This window comes from Fringilla coelebs (assembly GCF_963513975.1).
Source record: "Fringilla coelebs genome assembly, chromosome: 21".
Taxonomy (NCBI): Eukaryota; Metazoa; Chordata; class Aves; order Passeriformes; family Fringillidae; genus Fringilla; species Fringilla coelebs.
The window spans coordinates 9,420,012-9,439,431 of NC_140047.1; the positions used below are offsets into that span (position 1 = coordinate 9,420,012).

Below are 19,420 nucleotides of genomic sequence, written 5' to 3' on the forward strand. Positions count from 1 at the left end.
CTCGCATCACCATGGAGACATTTTGATAATAATGAAAAAAAAAATTAAAAGCAGCTTTTTAATGAGTTGGCAGCTTGTCCAAGTTGAAAGGTACTGTATTGTGGGTTCATAATGAAATTTTGGACATGAACTATTTTAGATAAAAGGCCCAAATCTGTAGGCTGTAATTGGAGCCAGGAAGGCGTATGGTCCTGACTCAGTCCTCCAGGAGGGTTTGTGCACAGGGGAGGGAGATGAAGCTCAGGGAGGCACCAAAACCAGAGCTGCTTTGGCCAAATATCTGGGGCTGAGTCCTGGGGAGAAATCAGAATCTAATGGCATTTAATTCCTGACTGGGAGGTCTCTCTGCTGCTTCCCAAATGTTATTTACCCAAGGTGAGGGGGATTAACTTGGCACAAAGTGTTTCTCCATGGGTACCCTCAGTTATCCCCCTGGAATTCTCCCTTTGCTCTGGTTTTGATGCATCTCCTGCCTCATCCCCTTCCCTGCTGTAGGCAGATAAATACATTAAAAACACTTTGTTCCTAAAAATTAGAGCACCTCCCAGTCAGGAGAGGGAGGGGATGAGCTCAGGGCTTCTCTGTTTGAGCTCCAGCTTTGCTGTGGTGCCAAGAACTCCCCACTGCCACGTCCCTCATCCCCTCCCTGGGTGAGAACCCCCCTAGGAAAAACCCAAAGTAGTGAAGGGAATCTATTTGCAGCTTCTGGGCACCAAGCTCGATGGTTTCTGTGGTTTCTTTGGCTGCACATCTGCAGTTTAAACAGGATCCCTGTGTTCCCTGGGTGCCAGCAGTGCCACACGTGTCACAAACCCCCCGGTGGGGCTGCCCCACTCTGCCCTGCCCTGCTGGGGTGGAAGATTTCTCCAGAGGTACCAGGCAATCCTTGGTTTGCTCCTAAGGGAGATTCCCTGCAAGCCCCACGCTCTGAAATGCAGCATCAGGGGGTTGTGTGTATGATTTGATCAAGAAATCTTCTTTATGAACGCTCCTGGTGGTTTCCAGGCTGCCCTCCTTGGGATGTGCATCCAGGATTTTCAGTTTGGGCTCATTTTTATTCAGTCTGAACAGCAGAGAAACCCAAAGAGCTGGGGGAGGAGGAATTTGGGTTTCTGCAAGAGGGTAATGCTCAGATTGAAACTTTAAATGTGTTTGCCTGGCCTTGCAGACTGACCCTGTACTGACAGACTTTAATGGCTCTAATGGCTGCTCCAAACCTTGCAGAAATAAAGACAGAAATCACCTGTGATCAGACACAGCTCTTTCCTGAGAGGAGGAAAGGTCAGGAAATGAGATGCTGTTTAATAAGCAGACAAATTAGCATTTTCCATTGATCGCCAGATTTATTTCCTTTTTCAGAGTTTTTTTGTGTGTCTGCAGCAACCCTGAAAGCCAAACCCACAAAATCCTCCGTTCTCATCTGGAGTGAACAAATCCTGATGCAATTCTCTGCTCCCTGAAATAAAAACCCTTGAGATTGTGTTGATGCTTGATTTCCTCTGTCCCTTTGATAACTTAAATTCATTTGGAGCACCCCATGAAAGTTTTTGCCTCGTGTCCTAAAAATCTTTAGGGGAGCTTCTTTTGGAAGGGTTGGGTGCAAAAAATGCAAATTTAAGCCAGTGACTTTTGTAGAACTTCTGTTTCACCCCAGAGTATCTGGGGGAAAGCCACATCTTCATATAAAAATTTAGGGCAGCTGATGTGCACACATCTGGAGACAAACCAGCCTCTCAGACAACAGCACTGCTGATGTAGGGATGATTTCTGAGGAAACCTCACTAACCTCTTTGCTTTTCCACTCCAGCTTCCCCCTTCCCAGAGGACTTCTCCATTCTAACCACTGTAAAAGCGAAGAAAGGAGGTCAGTCCTTCTTGATCTCAATTTACAATGAGCAAGGGATCCAGCAAATTGGTGTGGAGTTGGGTAGATCTCCTGTATTCCTGTATGAAGACCATACAGGAAAGCCAGGCCCAGAAGACTATCCTCTCTTTAGAGGCATTAACCTAGCAGATGGCAAGTAAGTGACATTTTGTGCACCAAGGAAAAAACAGTTCGTTGTTTGTATCCATGCCAGCATGTTGAACGTTGTGTAAAGTGGGAATTGTGCCTGTAGAAATGTATTTGCACACCCCTGGCAGCTGACAGGTGCCCCAGTCTGTCATTTTGGCCTTTGGTGGATTAATTTGACATCTGTAAGAATTGTAAATGAGCAGTCAGCGCTGCTGTCTGGTATTTGTGGGGAGAGGAACATTGATTTTCCCGTGAAGGGCCTTAAAAAAAAAATCGGCTTGTCTTGCAAAATCCACGCTGAGGCTTGTGCAGGGCTTAAAAAGAGGGTGGAAAAGGGAGACAACGGTGTGGTTTTATCCCTGCTGCTTGCTGCAGCCAGAGCTGGCCCTCTCCTGCCTGATTTGGAGGGATGAAAGCTGCCACTCAGCCTTTCTCTTGCCAACCAGCCCTTCGAGAGCATCATCTCCTGAAAGTTCATTTTTGTACTTGTGCACAAAGCCCGGGGCTGTGCCTGACACATCTGCGGGCTGTGTCCTCACAGGTGGCACCGAGTGGCTCTGAGTGTGCAGAAGAAAAACGTCACCCTGGTGCTGGACTGTAAAAAGAAAATCACCAAGTTCCTGGACCGCAGCGAGCACCCCATCATCGACGTCAACGGCATCATCGTGTTCGGCACCAGGATCTTGGATGAGGAGGTCTTCGAGGTGAGCCACGGCAAGGAGCAGCTCTGCAGCTGTTCCAGGGGGGTGATCAGACACTTCCAGCTCATTTTTTAAATTTTTTTGGTTTTTTCTTTTTTTTTGTTCCATAGTAGAACGCTGTTGTTTGGGATTTTTAAGCTTTTATTTTGACTTTTTGTAGCGCGGATGAAAGCTGGGGGCCTGGTGGCCTTGGTGGAGTGAGCTCCTCTGGTTGTCTGGTCTCAAGCCCCTGCTGGGGTTCTGGGTTCTGCACTGGGGTTTTTTTGGCACATTTAAACTGGGAAGGGCTCACAAGGTTTTCATTCACCCCCGAGCTGGGATTTAGAGCTGCAGAGGCAGGGAATGAAGGCTGAGGGAAGCAGCTCCCTCCCAAGACCCAGCTCACCCTGGGGCTGTAGGAATTTGCTCTTTTTCCACTCATTGGCCATGGATTCTTGGTTCTTTTCCTCCATGACACGAGGGGACTCTCCTTGACAGCTTGGTTGGCTTGGTTGTCACCTCCCACACTCTGCTTCCGAAGGCAAAGCAAATTCCTGAGGGGTGGGATGTTCCCGTGTGATGGAAGCAGAGAGGCAGAGCATTATTTATAGACAAAGTACAGATGGGAGAAGCTTTTTCCCATCATTCAGCAGCATTTTAATGTCTGCATTTCCCTGGAAAAATCAACTTTTGTCCTCTGCTGCACTTGTGAAGCTTTCTGGGGGATGAGAATCCCGTTCCTGGTTCTTTGTTGTGAACTGGAATTGCTTCCTAAAACCAGCACCAAGTGCAATGGGGTGTAATCAAGCCTTGCTCTTTATTTTTATGGAATTTATTTAGAGGAAGAGCTGGATCTCCTGGGCCTCCCCAGCCCAGCAAAGGGATGGGAATATCTCCTATCCCTGGCTAATCAGAGCCGTAGCAAAGCCAGTTCTTGCCTGCATTTTGCTGTCACTCAGAGGGAAAGTTCCAGTCTGTTTAATATTACCAACATCTGGGAGCTGCTCTGCTGTAAACAGAGCAGGAATGCCTGGGCTGGATAGATCTGCCAAAATCCCAGTTACAGGGTGAGGCCTGCATCTTGAAATTGTATTAAATGAAGAGATGTTCCCTGGGAAGCTGAACAATTAGAATGGAAAGTAAAAGCTGGCTTTAATGGGCACTGGAGTGTCTTTCACAAGTGTTGGACGTTCTGCCAAACATTTCAGCACTGGATGCTGGGTTTTGACTCGTTACATAAAAGTGGAGAGTTCTTCTCCAGCTCAGATCCAGTAGAGCCACTGGAAGGACTTGGTGTCACACCCAGGCTGGATGAAACACCTGCACTTGCATTTTGGGAAATAACAGGATTTCCAGAACTGCCCCTGAAAGTTGGGGGTTCCCAGGTGGCTTTCAGGGCTCACCTGACTTTGGAGCAGCTGATTCCCCTGCTGGGGAGGGAGCTGAACCCCGCTGTTCATGGGGGCTCCCTGCTCCTCCTTCAGCCCTTTCTGTGGCCATGGTTCCCTTGCTGAAAAGACTTTAAACCCTGAGGGGCTGTGGGGACTGATGCCTCAGGTTTGGCTTTTCTATTTTTCACATTCTGTGCTGCTTTGGTGTGTGGGTCTGGGCTCACATCAGGGGATGGTGAGCTCTGTGCACAGAGCAGGGAGACAAAACAATTCCTGCTCCAGCTGGGCACCAAGGACAAATGACCCAACTCTCAGGCCAGGAGCACAAACCCCGTGGGCTGGAGAGAGAAAAACAAGGATGGGACTGCAGGGGCTAAAGCTGGGATGGGACAATGAACTGCAAGGTGCAAATGGAGCAGAGCTGATCCCAGGGAGAGACCCTGTGCCCGGCCGGGCATTTTGGGGCCATTTTGGTTCATCTTGGGTGCAGCCCTGGCTGGGCTCTGGTGCTGCCCCAGGTGGGTGCATGGAGGAGATCCTTTGGATAAATCCCTGCTTTATTCTGTAGCTCTGTCCAGCCTCTGTTCCAAGTCACCCTTCCCAAGACATCAGGACCTCCTCAGATTTGGGGTACAAAGGAGCCCTTGCCCGTTCTGGCTGTGAGCTGCAGCTACAAGATCTTGCTGGCACTTAGGAGAACTGGGTCATTAGAAAACACTTCTTTTTCTTTGTCTTGTACCTACTGAAATTACACAAGATGGATATAAACCCCATCTAGATCTGATATTTATCCTTTTTTCCTTTATTTTGGTCACCTCCCCACACACCACTGCAGCCACCAGCAGCTTTAACTGGGGTGGAAGAAGCTTTTCTGAAGGCAGTGGACTAGAACCTAATTTCCTTCATATCTCAGCAACTCCATTTCCTTTGGCCCCTCCTTTCTCCTTTCTGCAAGGCTAAGCAGAAACTGTGCAGGCTCAGAACAAAGGGCTCAGTTTCTGTGTTCCTGGAAAGCCGAGGGTTTCTGGAGCATGCAGGAGATGAAGCTGCTGCTGTCCCACCCCATCTGCAAACCCCAGCTCAGCAGCTTGGCCCAGTTGTGATGCTTGTATATTTATTTTTATTTTTTTTTTTTTTGTATTGTTTTCTCCCAAATTTGCCCTAAACCAGGACAGAGGTTTTCTGCTCTGATGTGTTTGTCACTTTTTGTGTTTGTCACTTTTGCTGGAAATTAAAAGAGCCCAGTGAGGTGGGAGAGGGATTGGAGGCAGGGCTGGGGTTGGCTCTGTCTCACTGTAAAGCAGTGGGAATTCACATCCTCCTTGTCAGGACTGAGCTCAAACCAGCCCCAAACACTTTTTGTTTTGGAAGCTGTAATTATGGAAAGGTTGGGGTGGTGAGGGGAGCAGCTCAGAGCCTGGATGGGAACTTCCTCACTCGTGTTCTGCTGCAAAAAAAAACCTCTCAAAAAAACACTTTAAAAAAGCCTGGCAGGAAAGGTTAGAGGAATTTCAAAATATTTCTCTAGCAAAACATTCTTCCAGTGGAAAAATGACTTCCTCTCATTAAAATTCAATTAGCTGGGAGGCTGTGAGGGTCTCTGTACAGGACTGGGGAGGGTTGAAAAGGGGCCAAGCCCCGAGCCCAGGTTGGACAAGCTGAGTTTTGTGCTGGGATGGGCTCTTGCAGGGCTGGGAGGATTCAAGCTGGGTCTGAGGGGATGAGACTGCAAAGGGATTTTTTTTTTAATTTTATTTTTATTTTGCAGGGAGAGGGGGAAGGACAAAAATCCAGCCCAGGGTGGGGGATAAACTTTCCCTGCTGCAGTCAGAGGTGCTCCTGTGGTGCAGCAGCACTGGGGGCAGTGAAGCCATGTGAATGTGTCTCAGTTTTAGAGGGAAAAACTCCTTTTCACTTGCTTTCCTTTAAATATAAATTAGAAACCAAGTCCTGGTGGTTGAGTGTAGGAATAGAGAGAGGGAGAAACTTGGGAAAGGCTCTTCTGCAGAAAAAAAAAAAAAAAAGGAATTTTCAGCCTGAAAGCCAGGAAGAATTCCCAGAATTCCCAAACCATCCTGGTGATGCCCATTGATGCCAGCAGGGAATGGGGGGATCCCATATCCCACAGCTGGGGGATCTTTGTGGGGGGAAAATGCCCAAAATCGGAGGCAGGGAAATATTTCCACCCCTGGGCAGAATTGAACCCCTCTGTGGGGCTCTTTGGAGGCATCTCAGGGAAGGAATTCAATGAGAAATTTGGTTTCTGCAGCAGGGAGGGGCCCAGCCCTGTTTTTCTGCTCTGTGTTACTCCAGTGATGAGCAAAATGAGCTTTGTTCAGCCCTTGCTGCTCCATTTTCCTGCTGCATCTCCCATTTTGTCCCCTGATTTGCCAGCCTTGGGGCTATTTTGTGCTGATAAAAGTCTTGTACAGCCCCTGGCTCCAGAGCTGGAATCATTAAACTGTGGTGTGGACATGGGTAAAAAATGGAGTAAGCTTTGGCAGAACCTGAGGACAGCCTAGGAACAAGTGACTGCTTTTGCTGCCAATTTTTTTTGGTTCATCTGTGTAAAATTTTGCAGCCCTGTCCCACGAGTCAAGTGGGGTTTTGACCCTCTTGGTTTGCAGCAGTGCCTGGAGTGGCTGAGCTGACTTTTCCCACGTGTGGAAAAGCTCAGGGCATGAATATATTGCTTTTTAAGGTCCTTTTTGGCTCCTTTGGAAGACGAGAGGAGTTAATTTTGTGCAGCTGAGTGCCATAACTGTGTCTCAGTGGTGTCGTTGGTGCTGTAAAACCCCTAAAAAATTGGATTCCTCTGATCTCAGCACCTGTGGCCAGGAGGGGCTGACAAAAATTGTGCCAAAGCCTGTCCTGGGATAGGACACAGCACCCTGGAGGGTGCTGAAAGATGCTGCTTTTGATTTCCTCTCCTCCTTTGTGATTTTTTTTTTTTTTGTTTTGTTTTGTTTGTTTTTCTGAAGCCCACGAGTGAAATCAAGCCATCAGAAATGGAGGGAAAGCAATTTGGGATGAGCCAGGGAGGCTGGGCAGGCTGCCAGAGGTGCTCTTAGGGCTGCTGAGAGCTCCAAGGCAGCCCAGGACAAAGCAGGACAGACACATCAATGCTCCCAGCCCAGACATTGGGGCCCTTCAGCTGCTCCTGGGGTTGAAATGCCACCTCTCTTTTCATCTTGGGCCTTGTTGACACTTAAAAAACCAATTATCCCTGGGCTTGATCATCCCAGATTTCATTTCACTCTCATCAGGGTGTTCTCCTTCCCTCCCCAGCTCCTGCATCTCTGGGAAATGTTCTTCTTTTCCAAGTTTTGTTGGTTGTTTTACTCTGAGCTTGTAAGGTTGGATCAAAAGCTTCTGCTGCAGTGGAAGGGGTAGAAATAAAAGTACATTTTTGTACATGTGGGTGCATTTCATGGTGGTTTTTGCTTGGTTTTGGGGATGGAGAAGTTTCAGAGCCTCCTCTTGCAGGCAGAGCTGCTGTTAACTCATCAAAGAGATTTACTCTGTCTCTCCTCCCAGGACTGGTGTGCTGGGCTGCAGAGAACTTGGAGAAATTGCTGCTAATTTAAGTTAGATTTTCTCAGCTCCTCAGGTCTGAATCCACCTCTGACTCACATTTAGACCCAGCTTTGCCCCAGCCCCTCTGTCTTGGCAGTTCCTGGTGGCAGGAGGGTCCTGTGCAAACATCAGCAGTGCCAAGGTGTGGGGGAACCCTTCTGATAGAGGGGAAGCAAGGAATTCCCTGATTGAAATTCCCTGATTCAGGAGGAATTCCTTATGGAAAGGGTGCTCAGGCATGGGGAATGGGCTGAGCAGGGAGGTTTGGAGTGCCCAGCCCTGGAGGGGTCTGAGAAACACCCAAAGGTGGCACTCAGGGTTTGGGACGAGGTGGGGTCAGGCACAGCTTGGACTCAATCTTGGAGCCTTTTCCCACCTAAATAATCCTGGGATTCTGATGTCTTCAGAGCAGCAGCATCCCCAGGGCTCCCCATGGGCTCAGGGCTGGCCCCATCACATCCTGCAAGATCTGGGCTCAGCCCAGAGGCTCGGGCAGGAGTGGGGAGAGCCCAGATTAATGAAGATTTCATTCAACTTCAAAACTAATTTCTAAAAATCCGTGTTTTTCACTAACCTGGATTTGTCTGTCAGGATGCCCCACGGATCCACGTTCCCATCTCTCCCCCCTGCCTTGGCAGGCTGCTGAAAGCAGGTAATTTACAGAGCTGGCTGCCTGCTCTGCTGGCCCTGCCAAATCTGATTTCACCTCCTTTGCTGTGCAGCCTTTCAGGGAGTGCAAAGAGGGGATGTTTTACACCACCACCATATACCACAGTGTGAGGGGATGGAAAATAAAACCTCCTGAGCCAGCATTTAGGGATCTTTATTGAAGATGTCTGTAGCTTTCCCCAGTCTCCTAATAATTCTCCATTTGCTTGCTGGTTTTCTCGTCATTCCTTCTGCTTTGCCTTATTTTATTTTTTTTTTTTAATTTTTATTTTTTTTTTCCAAAGGATCCTCTTTAAAATGGTGCACTTGAGACATATGGATTAAATCACAGCTCTGGGCTCTTCCAGGAGAGCAGTGCTGCCTAGAAAATGTCTGCAATTATTGAGGATCATGCCTCTGGATGGGTTTGCAATTACCAGGGAGGTTTTTGGGGCTGCAGTCCAAGCCATGCAGTCCATCTGATCAAAAATGTGAAATTTGGCCCCATCTGGCAGCACCTCAGCCACAGCATCACCTTACACAGGTGCCCAGGGACGTCATCTGACTTTATCAGGGAGGGAGGGCAGCACCTGGGCCACAATAAGAATTGCAAACCAGCTTGTAAGAGCCACTCTGTGCTTTCATTTCCACCCCAGAGTGGCGCTGGCTCCTCTGACCCCTCGGTGCCAGGTGCCAGCCAGGAAAGCGAGAGCCTGGCTGGAAACATCAGCTGGATTGTTTGCATACACTCTGCTGAAACTCTTGTTTTCCATTTCCATTCGCTGGGTAATTGCAGGTTCAGCCATCTGGCCTGCACTCAAGCTTGGTGACTGGGTCAGCCTTGCCTGTAATGATGGAGCCTCGTTAGTCACGATGATAAAATCCACTTTTTTTTTTTAATTTTGTTTTTTTTTTTTATTTTGGGGTTGGTTTTTCCGTGGGTTGTTTGTTGTTTTTTTGGTTTGGTCAGTGGTAAATTCCATTTTGTGGACTGTCAAAGCCACTGTGCTGGCATGTGTGGGTAATTAGTGCAGTTTGCTGGTATCGAATGCCTGCGGGCCTCTGATAGCTTACAAAGATCTTTATTGTTCAAACAGATCATAAAAGTGCTTTTATTGATGTTTCAAACACTCCTGCAGTCTATCATTTATCTTTGCAGAGCGCCAAGTGAAACATCAGCCCGAGGAAGCTGCGTGCTCTTAGGGCTGGTCCAGATTTAAGGCTTGGTTTTAGGAGCTGCCACCACCACTGGGGGTGGAAAAGATGAATTTTCAATGCTCCTCCCAGCCCAAACCAGGCTGGAATTTGGGGATTTGGGTGGTTTTTGGGGGCAGGAAGGTGTTTTGGAAGGTTTTGTTGGTAAAGGGTGGGAAATGGTGATGAAATAGGGTGCTCAGGGCTGAAAATTCAGGATTGCTGCTTTAACTCCTCTTGTCTTCTAAAGGAGCCAAAAAGGACCTTACAAAGCAATATATTCATGCCCTGAGCTTTTCCAAGCATGGGAAAAATCAGCTCAGCCACTCCAGGCACTGCTGCAAACCAAGAGGGTCAAAACCCCACTTGACTCGTGGGACAGGGCTGCAAAATTTTACACAGATGAACCCAAAAAAAATCCCAAAAAAAACGGGCAGCAAAAGCAGCCACTCATTCCTAGGCTGTCCTCAGGTTCTGCCAAACCCCACTCCACTGGCACATCCCAGCTCCAGTGCCCAGGAGCAGCAGGGTGGCAGGGGTTCCACGTCCCCCACCAGGATTTGGTGGCATTAATCCTGAATTTTCAGCCCTAAGTGCCCCATTTCCTCAGCATTTCCCACCCTTTGCCAACAGAACCCTCCAAAGCGCCATCCTGGCCCCAAAACCGGTCACCCCACACGTTTTTGGATATTATCCCTCAAACAAGCAGCTTGTAGCCTGGTGGTTGGGTACCTGCAGGGCAGCTGGTTTGGAGCAGCATTTCCCAAAGGGATGCTGAGGGGAAATTGGGCTCTGCCAAGAGTTTGGGATGCTGCAGGGGACAGGCAGCTTGTGTCCCCTTCCCCTGGCCTGGGCTCCCTCCTGCGGAAAGGAGCAAAAATAAACAACCGGAGGAAAACCGCGCGACCTCTGGGATGCAGAACTCATCCCTTGGAGCGATTCCCACCCCCTGGGGAGGCTGTGGGATTTGGGGAGCTGTGTCTGGCTGTTGCTGACATCCCCTGGCAGGGCTCTGCGTCTCAGTGCCGGCAGGCAGCAGCCCCAGGCTGCTTTGGGGTGATGGATGCCGCGAGGTGCCGGGGTCGTTTCTCTTCCAGCCCCGTTTGGGGTTTGTTTCCCCCCCTTCCTCGGGTGGGAGGGGGATGAATTTCTTCCATGGAAAGTCTGAGGAGCAGGAGGCTGATTGCTGAGCCCAGACAGGCTGATGTAATGCTGGAAGGCTGCTCCTCTCTCCGGTGACATCATTGCAAGGTTTGCGGGGCTGCTGTGGATCTGCAGGGACCGGGATGGAGTTTCAGGGGCAGGGAAGGAAGCACAAAGGGGTTTGGGAAGGAGCAGCAAATGGAAGTGTTTGGGAAAGATGATTTTCCTCAGCTTGGGCAGCAGGGAAAAGCCAAATCCTTGTGCTTTGGGGGAGAAGTTTCCAGCTGAAGGTTTTTGGCAGCATCCCTGAGCAAGATGGAAAAGGGATTTTTGGGAGCAGAGCGTGACAGGGAGCTCTGGCCCAAAGCAGAGCATGTTCCCTTCCCTGCTCACTTGGGAACCTTGTTCTACATGGGAGGTTATTCACCAAGTGGTCCTATTTGCATAAAAGTTAATTTTCTTTGCAGCCTGTAACTAGGAAAAAAATCCTTTTTTATTTACAGAGGGGTGGTGGGTTTGGATCGTGGCAGTGAATTTGTAGGAAGTAAAGGCTCATCTGAGCCAAACCTCAGGAGCTGGAGGAGGAGGATGATGAGGCTGATCAGGGTTTGTGTCCTTGTCCAACTGGTGGTGCTCAAGCTGCTGCTTCTCTGCAATTTCAATCTCTTTTGCTATTTTCCTGCCTTTTCCCCACTTTTCTGAGAGAAGGACAGACAAAAAACCCTTCCCAACCTAAAAACCTCTGGTCTGACTCCGTGTTCACCCCCTTCCCTCATCACTGAACAAATGAAACACATGTTCCTCACACATGGTGAGGTCTTTCTAGTCCTTTTATTTTTTCTTTTTTGGAGGCAGTCTGGGCTGCCTGCCAAAACCCAGAGGAAAATCCAAGCCCACTGCAGCCATCCCCAGCGTGCAGGTGTAGTCCTCCCTCTGACAGAGCTGAAATGGAAATGTTCCCAATAAACACATCCCCCTGGGGTGGGAGCTGGAAGAGGGGATTCCTAATGATTTATCCAGAAGATTGGATGGGGATTGGGGTGTCTGGGAGTTTTCTATCCCCTGCAAGAACATGGAAAATAAATCCCTGACCGTGGGCTCGTTGTTCTGCACCCGCAGCCAGCGCTGGCTGGGGTTCAGGAGGTCAGACCTGCTTGAACAAACAGAGCTTTGGCCTCTGCAGGGAAAAGTGTGGGGAAAATCGCTGCTGAAAGTGACTTTTGGGTGCTGCTCCCTGCTCTGGAATGGCTGCAAACACTGCAGGGTTCCCCTGAGGCTTTGATGCCTCGCAGGAGCAAATTTATCTGCAGGTTTGGTTTGCCCTTCTGCCAGCTTGCTGCTCAGAGAGGGGAAATCTGGGCTGGGGATGCTCAGGAGGGTGAAATCCAAGGGTGAATCCGGGCTGGGGATGTTCAGAAGGGTGAAATCTGGGCTGGGGATGCTCAGAAGGGTGAGATCTGAGCTCTGGGGATGCTCAGAACTGTGAAATCCAGGCTAAGGATGCTCAGAAGGGTGAAATCCAAGGGTGAAATCCAGGCTGAGGATGCTCAGAAGGGTGAGATCTAAGCTGGGGATGCTCAGAATGGTGAAATCCAAGGGTGAATCGAGGCTGGGGATGTTCAGAACTGTGAAATCCAGGCTGAGGATGCTCAGAAAGGTGAGATCCAAGCTCTGGGGATGTTCAGAACTGTGAAATCTGGGCTGGGGATGCTCAGAAAGGTGAAATCCCAGCTCTGGGGATGCCCAGCCTCCACTGCATCCAGTCCTGTCCCTTCATGGGTTTGCTTTGGGGAACCTCCTTTTTGGGATGGATTTCACAGCTGATTTTCAGGGCCCAGGGTGCTCAAACCCAGCTCCCTTCCTTTGAATGAAAATTTGGGGCACTGTGGAACTGTGCAGGTTTTATGCTTTAAAAAGTCACAGAAAGATCAGGTTTCTCCAAAGATCATCCAAGTCCACCTCCAAGGCAAGATTTCATTTTTTTTAAAAACTCTGAATTTGAGGCGGTAGATGAAACCCAAACCATTTTTCATGGCCAAAAAAGAAAAACCCAATTGAAAAAATGCTTTGGGGTGTGAACATTAACAAAAGGGCACTTTGGAGTTTCCTGGAAAAGGAGGGAGGAAGGTGTGTGGATGAGAGATGTCACACCTATGTTTGCACACCAGCTCAGCTTTCCCTTCCCCAGCTCTTGGCCCAGCAGCCAAATTTCCAGCAGGGGTGGGAATTAGCAACAGGAACCTGCACAAAGCCTCCTCCTCGGGTGGTCCCAGCAGCTCCTCGTTCCATGCTTGGGTGATTGCTGCCAGCCAGCTGCAGGAAAATCCTTTTCCAACCAAAATTTGGTGTTGGGTTGCATTTTCTGAGTGTGTCAGCAGATCTCCCCGAGCTGAGGGGTGTAATCCCATTTCTATCCCCAGATCACTTTGGCAGCCAGGTCTATTTTCCCCCTATTGCCTTTAATCCACAAAACCTGGGTTCTGTGTTCACCTCCTGGGGCAGAAAACCTTCCAAGTGCTGATTAAAAGCCTCTGTGCACACAAAACCCCCTTGGTGCTGAGCCACCTTGGTGTGGAGGAAAGTTCTTGGGGGTGGAAATCCTCTCTGTGGGGCTGAGGAAACAGCAGCCCCACTTCCACATTAAAAAAGGAGTAAAAAGGGGAAAAAGAAAGGAGTAAAAGCAAGTTTTGGGTGGCTCAGGAGGCTCCTGGGGGTGGGACTGGATGCCCTGGTGGGCTCTGGAATCCTCTGGCACTGGGAGTGAGCCCAGGGGCAGCTGGATCACTGTAAGGTCCTTTCCAGCCCAGTCCATTCTGGGATCTCAGGATTTCTTTGCTGCCCCCTCCAGCCTCTCCTGTTCTCCACCTTCCCCAAATCCCCTTTTTCCCTTTGTATCCCCAACCTCTGCTGTGGCCAGAGGTGGGAGTGAACCCCCCTGGATCTTTGGGATCAACACCTCCCAGGCAGACTCTGTGACCCTTTTTTTACACTAAAACCTGAGCAAGTGCCTCCACTCGGGCTCAGTGAGTTCTCAAACGAGTAACTCAATCCAAAAAGCTTTGCTTTACTCCAGATTTTCCACTCACAATCCACTGGCCTATCCATCCTCCTGTGGGCTGCAGAATTCCCAATTTTCCAGAGATGAAAAGGAAATAAATCAAGGTGAAACCAGAGCCAGGCAACGGTGCAGAGGGGGAAGACACAGAGGAGCAGCTTTGTGCTGGGCTTGTAATGAGGGGGAATCTGTTTTTAAACCATCCCTGATGCTTCACACATATGTCATGGAATAAAGAACTCCTCCAGGAGAGCTCTGGTTATTTGGTTTGGAGGGAGAGGGGAAACTTGGGCTGGGTGAGGAGGTGACAGCAGTGGGGTGGTGGAGGGAATTGGGGTCAGGTCTGCAGGAACAAGGAGCCAGGGGAAGGCTGGGGCAGGAATTGGGGATTGAGGGGATTTTTGTGGCCTCCTCTCCAAGGAAACTCTGTCCTGTGGTCAGCCTGGACAGCAGGGCACTGCTCAGCTGGGGACAGCAGGGGGCTGTGGGGATGTCACCTTGGTAAGGTGGCACTGAGTGGTGCCAAGGGAAGGCTGTGCTGCTGGGAAAATACATAGCTCCCTCTCCTCATTCTTTAAATTAAAATTCGTGTTCATCAAGATTACAATTTAATTATCTATATTATTATATGCATATATTATATTATTATATACATATATTATATTATTATATATATTATGTGTTTATTTTTTGGTCACGAATTATGACAGTACTTTATACAGAACAATGTAAATAAATTCACACAAATTCTACTTTATGGGCAGATATTCCTCAACATGCAGTTTTGAAAATATCTCATTTAGCACTTGGTATTATTTAAAAAAAAGGAGAAAACAAAGCCTTGATTGTATGAAATATTTCTGAATTCTCCAAAACCTGGAGTTAAAAACTTTGGGGTTGAGGGGTTAAGTTAAAAACTTTGGGTTTTTGAGTTTCCTGTGGCCAGTTTCCTGGATAGCAGGGCAGTGCTCAGCCAGGCTGTGGGAGCTCTCCTGAGCTGGGATGTCACCTTGGGAAGGTGACACAGAGCGGTGGCACAGCCCAGGCTGGCCTGGAGCACCAGGGGAAACGGGGCCTTGGGTTCCTTCCAGGGATCCCTAATGAGTGGGATGAGGAAAATGGAGCAAATCTCTTTTTGAGCTGGCCTGGTATTGAGTGTGGGTGTCCTTTGGGGTACCCCTGACACAAAACCAGGGGATTCTTTCAGAGTTGCTCCTGGCCCCATCCTCTGCCCATCCCAGTGCCAGTTCCAGGGCTGGCACGGCAGGGCACACAATGCCAGCCATTCATTTGGCCCCATTCACTTTGCACAGGCCTGGCCTGGGCTTTTGTGGGATTTTTCTTTTTCTTTTTTGTTTTGTTTTTCCTGAAATTTCCCCGCTGGACACTGAAGGTCAGGCTGACCCTCTCCCCCTTTATGTAAATGCCTCCCACAATATGCAGGCCATGATTTGATGCAGGGTCTAAATGAGGTTTTTGGGATGCTGTCCATGGGTTTGAGCCTTGCTTGGCACATGGCACACTCGGGGTGGCTCTCAGGGACAGCCCCACTGTGTCACCCCGTCCCATTGCTTTGTCCCTGCGTGGAAATTTCTTTTCCTGACTGTCAAAATGAGGCTAAAATTGCAAAATCCCGTTTTTAGGAGCTCCCTGAGTTATTCTTCATAAGCATATCCAGGCAAGCAAATGTTTTGAGCAAGGATAAAGAGATTTTTTTTTGGTGAATAGTCTCATTTGCTGCTTCAGAAGCATAATCTGACTTGATGCTTCAATTAGGGAACAAAACCACTCCGTGTGAATGTACCTGAGCCAAATCAGCTCCTGTTGGAAAATAATGGGAAGGATCTGCTGGAAAAAACTGCTGCTGAGGGGGTTTTTTTCATACTGGTGGTTTGTTAAAGCTCTGGAATAGAGAATAACTAAAAGAAAGGGTAAAAAACCACCATGTTTGAATTCTGGAGAGGATGGATTTGGGGGTTTTGAGAGATGTCTTGCTATGAAGTCCCTCTCAGGGGGTGGGATTAATATTATAAACAGATTAAAAAACCCTGAAAAACTCCCATTTGAGCCGCTTTTCAAGGATTCCTTTCCAAGTGATCCTCTGGATTCCCACTGGGAATTTATCCTCTGGAGGGGGGGAAGGCAGAACCAGCTGTGCAGGGCCCACAGCATGAAGGATGGGTGTAAAAGCAGCGAGAGCACACGGTGATTGTGGGGGCCCCTATTCTCAGGGCTGTAATTTGTGTGCAGAAGGACAGAAATGCTGATTTGGAGGCACCAAATGAGGAGTTTGAAGGCAGAGATCACAGAGTGCCAGGCTGCTGTGTGGTCACAGAGGGGAAAAAAATAACTCCAGGGAGGGTTTGGAGGGGCAGGAATGATTCCAAGGGTGCTGAGCAGGTGGAGCAGCCCCTGGGAAGGCTCACCTGAGGTGGCAGTGCCAGCCTGGATCTGCTGACAGGTACCCACAAACCCTTGGATCTGCTGAAATCCTTCTGGAAACTGCCTTAGCTGAGACCTGGACATGCTCCCTCCCCTCCTCCATCTGTCTTGGGGCTGGAAAATTGAGGAGAAGGGTTGGGTTTGGTTTTTTTTCCATGGATAGGCACAAAGGCAAGGAAAACTGCTCATTTGGCGGTGCCTCAGCCCATGTTTTTCCAGCAGCTGTGGGAATTGGGAAGCTCAGAGATGCTCTGGGATTAGCCAGGCTGAGATCCCTTCTAATTTGTGTCTTGTGGTTCCCTCAGCTGCTGGTGGGGACATGAAAGGGGTGGTGGGGACATTAAAGAGACGTTTGGAGCGTGCCTGGGTCTGATCAGAGGAGAGCTCGCCACAGACAATGCTCTGGGATGATTTCTTTTCCTGAGCTGTCTGTTTCCATGACATTTATAGCAGTTTAATTATCCTGAGCCTCTTCTCCCTGTCAGAAGTGATTGAAATCAGCCATCAGACAGAAGGATTATCGGGACAGACAGACGCACCTGGGGCCACACAGAGGGATCACCCAGGGCTTGGTTTTTGGGGGGAAAACAGCCAAAAAAAATTAAAAATAATAAATGCAGGGTTGTCCTAATGAATTCATGAGAAGAGAGAGCTTCCTCATGGCTGGCTTTAAAGCTGATTTCACTCCACCGGGTCTCTGGTGCCCACAGGTGAATATTCAGGGATGAGCAGCTCTAAACTGGCTTTACAAAGGGCTGCTCCTTTGGTGAGGGTGTTTCCCTCTAGGAAATGCCTACTACAGCTCTACTCCAAGTCTTTACTGTGAGTAGGATCCTTGCAGAGAGAGCTCCAGTCCTGCCTGAGATCCTTGTGAGGGTTAAAAATGAGCTGGTTGGGACTGGAGGCCCCATTAAAGCCCCTCACAGGAGGGGTTTGATGAGGACCTACCCCAGCTCTGAGCTCCACATCCCCTTCCCTGCCGTGTGCCCGTGCCCAGCACACCCCAAAGCTGCTCTCCTCTCCTTCCAGCTCTTCTCAGAGCCCAGTTTCCCCCGTTTCAGTCCAGGGGGAACAGCAGGTCAGACCCTTTGCTGGGTTCATGGCAGTTTGGGAGGGTTTCCTGCAGGCTCTGCAGGTTTTTTACCTTTTTTTTTTTTTTCCCTTCTCCCTCTGAAATCAAAGGGACAGCTTGCCCAGCAGCTCTGCATTAAGCCAGCAGAGCAATTCTTTCTTCCAGTCAAGGCTGGTTTGTGGCACGGGTTAATTAGATCCAAATTAGATCCAGTGTGAGGTTTATGACCCAGGGAGAACCTCGGGTGACCCAGCCCCAGCTCCTGTCCTGCAGAGTGACAGAAACCCCCCAGAACCACCCAAATCTGGGAGGTTTTTTCCTCTCTCAGTGGAGGAGCTGGTTGAAGTCAGCGCTGTTTGACATCTAAAGGTGTCACAAGGACAAATATCCAGAATTAGAGACCAAAACCAGCCTGAGGCAGGCAGCCAGGGCATCCCTGAGATCCCCCAGCACCCAGGGACACCCAGGCAGGGGCAGCTGTCCCCAGCAGTGGGGACATTTGTAAAGCCCCTCTGAGGGTGACCCACCACACAGCTGCTGCTGCAGAGGGAAAATATTCCCTCCAAAGGGATGAAATTCAAACTCCAGTTTAATAAAAACCTGTGGTTCAGGTTGCTGGTTCTTCACATGTGTTTCTGATCTGCTGGGGGGGCTCAGGCCATCTGCTCAGAGCCCACAATTAAAAAAGAAAAGTTTAAAACCGCTCCTTTTGCAAATGTGAAGGCTGACTTTGCTCTCGGGTTTCATTTTCCTATTGTGATGTCCTCTCTTTATTGGGGTGGAGAGAAGTGGGACTGGCAGGGGCTTCTTCTCCCCTTTCTTTCTATTCTTTGCCCTTTAAAAACCTGAACTGAGCCATTATTTCCTCCCCCCCCTCTCTTTTTGCAGAAACCTCTCCTATTATTTTTGCCTCTGCTATGATTTTTGCCTGTACTAGCACAGTGCTTGGCCAGGCTGCAGGGAGGGAGGGAATATAAAGCAGCCTTTTGTCCCAGCAGCCCCTCTCCCAGTCCAGCCACCCTTCCAGACTGGGCCTGCAGCCCCATCCTGCTCTCTGTGGCCAGAACTGATTGTTTTGCACCCAAAAACCCCGGGAGATAAATTGTGGTTTGTTCAACAGACATAAATATAGAAAAATAGCCAAGCAGAGTGGCTGAGCAGGTTGTTGATTTAAGGATCTCTCTCTCTCTAGGTGTTTTTAGCAGCTTTGTTGTTTTTTTAAGGCACCTTGGCTGCCTTTTCCTTTTCCTGCAGTCCCCACTGCCTGGCTGCTTTTCTCTGGCTGCACCTCCCCATCCCACTGAGGTGAAATGCAGAGAAATCCAGTCTTTAGAAGGACCTGGAAAAAAGGAAAAGTGAAACCCCAAACCTTGCCAATATTTGGTCCCACAGGGCTGCAGGGATGTGATGCCACCAGGCTGATGTCAGGCAGCAGGAAAACCAGCAGCCACAGAATCCTTATTCCTCAGGGTGGGTCCTGCTCTCTGGTGGAATTCCCTGCAGAAAACACTAAAAAAAACCACTAAAAAGCCCTTTTGTGCTCTGAAGAGGAGCACACAGCCACGCCTGGGGGTTTGGAGCCCCAGACATGAGTCAGGGGACAGCTGGACGTGTCCCCTGCCTGGGAGGGACCTGCCTGGCCTGGGATTCAGGGACAGGACACTCAAACCTCTCTCAACTTTTCCCTGCTTGTGTTCCCTACCTTAAATCTTCCCATTTTCTACAGGAAATCCCAGCTGTGGCTCTGGTGCAGCCTGGCTCTGTCCCCCCATGGAGGAGGGCTGGAGGGATGCTGTGCCCTTCCCAAAGTGCCTTTTCCAGCTTGGAAAACCAAAAAAAACCTTGGAGAGATGCAGTGCCAGGGTGCTCAGGGAGTGTTTGCTTTGGGGTTATTGACTCTGGGGTGACCTGGGGTTGGGATGGGATGGGATGGGATGTATCCACCTGGAAATGGACCTTGTGGTGGTGCCTCCTGCCCTGCCACGGAGTCCTTGACTGGTATTTGGGTGTTGGCAGAGCGACAGCTTCTTCAGGAGAGCTTTCCAGAATTAGCAAAGCCATCTGGCTTTTGTTCCCCTCGGAGGGAATGGCTTGTCCTTCCCTTCCAGTGAGGAGTCCTTGCTGAACTGCTCCACAGTTGGGTTTGGGAGGGCACACAGGCAGACCTCAAGTGTTCTGTGGGCTCTGCAAGCAGCTCTTTGCTCC

General features: G+C 49.4%; 1 protein-coding gene across 1 annotated transcript in view; it reads left to right on the forward strand.

Moving 5' to 3' along the window:
• Window positions 1-19,420, forward strand: part of COL5A1 (collagen type V alpha 1 chain) — a 128,422-nt gene that overhangs the window by 30,509 nt on the left and 78,493 nt on the right. The window contains exons 3-4 of the mRNA XM_084219900.1: window positions 1,808-2,021; window positions 2,556-2,718. Coding sequence (XP_084076026.1) covers window positions 1,808-2,021; window positions 2,556-2,718 — 377 coding nt within the window. The remainder of the gene's footprint in view (window positions 1-1,807; window positions 2,022-2,555; window positions 2,719-19,420) is intronic.